At 61.2% G+C, this 2,708-nt stretch overlaps 1 protein-coding gene across 1 annotated transcript in view; it reads right to left on the bottom strand.

Moving 5' to 3' along the window:
• Window positions 1–2,708, bottom strand: part of FBXL16 (F-box and leucine-rich repeat protein 16) — a 6,728-nt gene that overhangs the window by 1,268 nt on the left and 2,752 nt on the right. The window contains exon 3 of the mRNA XM_009891541.1: window positions 211–332. Within this exon, the coding sequence (XP_009889843.1) occupies window positions 211–332 (122 nt within the window). The remainder of the gene's footprint in view (window positions 1–210; window positions 333–2,708) is intronic.

Below are 2,708 nucleotides of genomic sequence, written 5' to 3'. Positions count from 1 at the left end.
GCACCGGGGTCGTGGCGTCACTGGGGCAGGGAGCTGGGTGCTGGGTGCTGGGGCAGGGTGGTGGGGCTGAGTCCTGCTGAGCTCTCAGGAGGACCCCATCCCTTCCCCGCTTGCCAGCGCCGAGTCGCGGGGGCTCCAGCCAGCCTGGGGTGCCCACCCTGAGCTCGTGGCCTGTCCCCAAGGAGGTGCCAGTCGCTTTGCCCTCCCCACCGTGCCAGCCCAGGCATGGCTGTGTTCCCCCACCTACCTGGCAGCACCAGCGCAGGTAGAGGCTCCGCAGGGACGACATGGTGGACAGGTAGCTGAGGCCGGTGTCGGTGATCCGCACGCACCTGCCGGGGACACGAGGTGTCAGGGATGGCTGGGAGCGGGGCACCCATGGGTGGCCCCAAACCATGGCCCCCACTGCTTCCAGCATGGCTCAGCATGGCTCAGCATGGTGTGGCATAGCACAGCTGGGCATGGCGTGGCATGGCATGGCTCGGTGTGGCTCACCATGGCTCAGCACGTCATGGCACAACTTGGCATGGCATGGGGTGGCGTGGCGCAGCATGGCATGGCTCATCATGGCTCACCATGGCTCACCATGGCTCAGCACGTCATGGCACAACTTGGCATGGCATGGGGTGGCGTGGCGCAGCATGGCATGGCTCATCATGGCTCACCATGGCTCACCATGGCTCAGCACGTCATGGCACAACTTGGCATGGCATGGGGTGGCGTGGCTCGGCATGGCATGGCTCATCATGGCTCACCATGGCTCAGCACATCATGGCACAGCTTGGCATGGTGCAGCATGGCTCAGCATGGCATGGCATGGCTCGGCGTGGCATGGAATGGTATGGCTCAGTGTGGGTCACCATGGCTCAGCACATCATGGCACAGCTTGGCATGGTGCAGCATGGCTCAGCATGGCATGGCATGGCTCGGCGTGGCATGGAATGGTATGGCTCAGTGTGGGTCACCATGGCTCAGCACATCATGGCACAGCTTGGCATGGTGCAGCATGGCTCAGCATGGCATGGCATGGCTCGGCGTGGCATGGAATGGTATGGCTCAGTGTGGGTCACCATGGCTCAGCACATCATGGCACAGCTTGGCATGGTGCAGCATGGCTCAGCATGGCATGGCATGGCTCGGCGTGGCATGGAATGGTATGGCTCAGTGTGGGTCACCATGGCTCAGCACATCATGGCACAGCTTGGCATGGTGCAGCATGGCTCAGCATGGCATGGCATGGCTCGGCGTGGCATGGAATGGTATGGCTCAGTGTGGGTCACCATGGCTCAGCACATCATGGCACAGCTTGGCATGGTGCAGCATGGCTCAGCATGGCATGGCATGGCTCGGCGTGGCATGGAATGGTATGGCTCAGTGTGGGTCACCATGGCTCAGCACATCATGGCACAGCTTGGCATGGTGCAGCATGGCTCAGCATGGCATGGCATGGCTCGGCGTGGCATGGAATGGTATGGCTCAGTGTGGGTCACCATGGCTCAGCACATCATGGCACAGCTTGGCATGGTGCAGCATGGCTCAGCATGGCATGGCATGGCTCGGCGTGGCATGGAATGGTATGGCTCAGTGTGGGTCACCATGGCTCAGCACATCATGGCACAGCTTGGCATGGTGCAGCATGGCTCAGCATGGCATGGCATGGCTCGGCGTGGCATGGAATGGTATGGCTCAGTGTGGGTCACCATGGCTCAGCACATCATGGCACAGCTTGGCATGGTGCAGCATGGCTCAGCATGGCATGGCATGGCTCGGCGTGGCATGGAATGGTATGGCTCAGTGTGGGTCACCATGGCTCAGCACATCATGGCACAGCTTGGCATGGTGCAGCATGGCTCAGCATGGCATGGCATGGCTCGGCGTGGCATGGAATGGTATGGCTCAGTGTGGGTCACCATGGCTCAGCACATCATGGCACAGCTTGGCATGGTGCAGCATGGCTCAGCATGGCATGGCATGGCTCGGCGTGGCATGGAATGGTATGGCTCAGTGTGGGTCACCATGGCTCAGCACATCATGGCACAGCTTGGCATGGTGCAGCATGGCTCAGCATGGCATGGCATGGCTCGGCGTGGCATGGAATGGTATGGCTCAGTGTGGGTCACCATGGCTCAGCACATCATGGCACAGCTTGGCATGGTGCAGCATGGCTCAGCATGGCATGGCATGGCTCGGCGTGGCATGGAATGGTATGGCTCAGTGTGGGTCACCATGGCTCAGCACATCATGGCACAGCTTGGCATGGTGCAGCATGGCTCAGCATGGCATGGCATGGCTCGGCGTGGCATGGAATGGTATGGCTCAGTGTGGGTCACCATGGCTCAGCACATCATGGCACAGCTTGGCATGGTGCAGCATGGCTCAGCATGGCATGGCATGGCTCGGCGTGGCATGGAATGGTATGGCTCAGTGTGGGTCACCATGGCTCAGCACATCATGGCACAGCTTGGCATGGTGCAGCATGGCTCAGCATGGCATGGCATGGCTCGGCGTGGCATGGAATGGTATGGCTCAGTGTGGGTCACCATGGCTCAGCACATCATGGCACAGCTTGGCATGGTGCAGCATGGCTCGGCATGGCATGGAATGGTATGGCTCAGTGTGGGTCACCATGGCTCAGCACATCATGACACAGCTTGGAGTGGCGTGGCATGGCATGGCTCGGGGCGGCTCACCACTGCGCTGCCAGGAAC

This window comes from Charadrius vociferus, unplaced genomic scaffold (genome assembly GCF_000708025.1).
Source record: "Charadrius vociferus isolate BGI_N301 unplaced genomic scaffold, ASM70802v2 scaffold619, whole genome shotgun sequence".
NCBI classification, from domain to species: domain Eukaryota; kingdom Metazoa; phylum Chordata; class Aves; order Charadriiformes; family Charadriidae; genus Charadrius; species Charadrius vociferus.
Note: the sequence above shows the minus strand (reverse complement) of the source record. Positions and strands in the feature narration are given on the sequence as shown.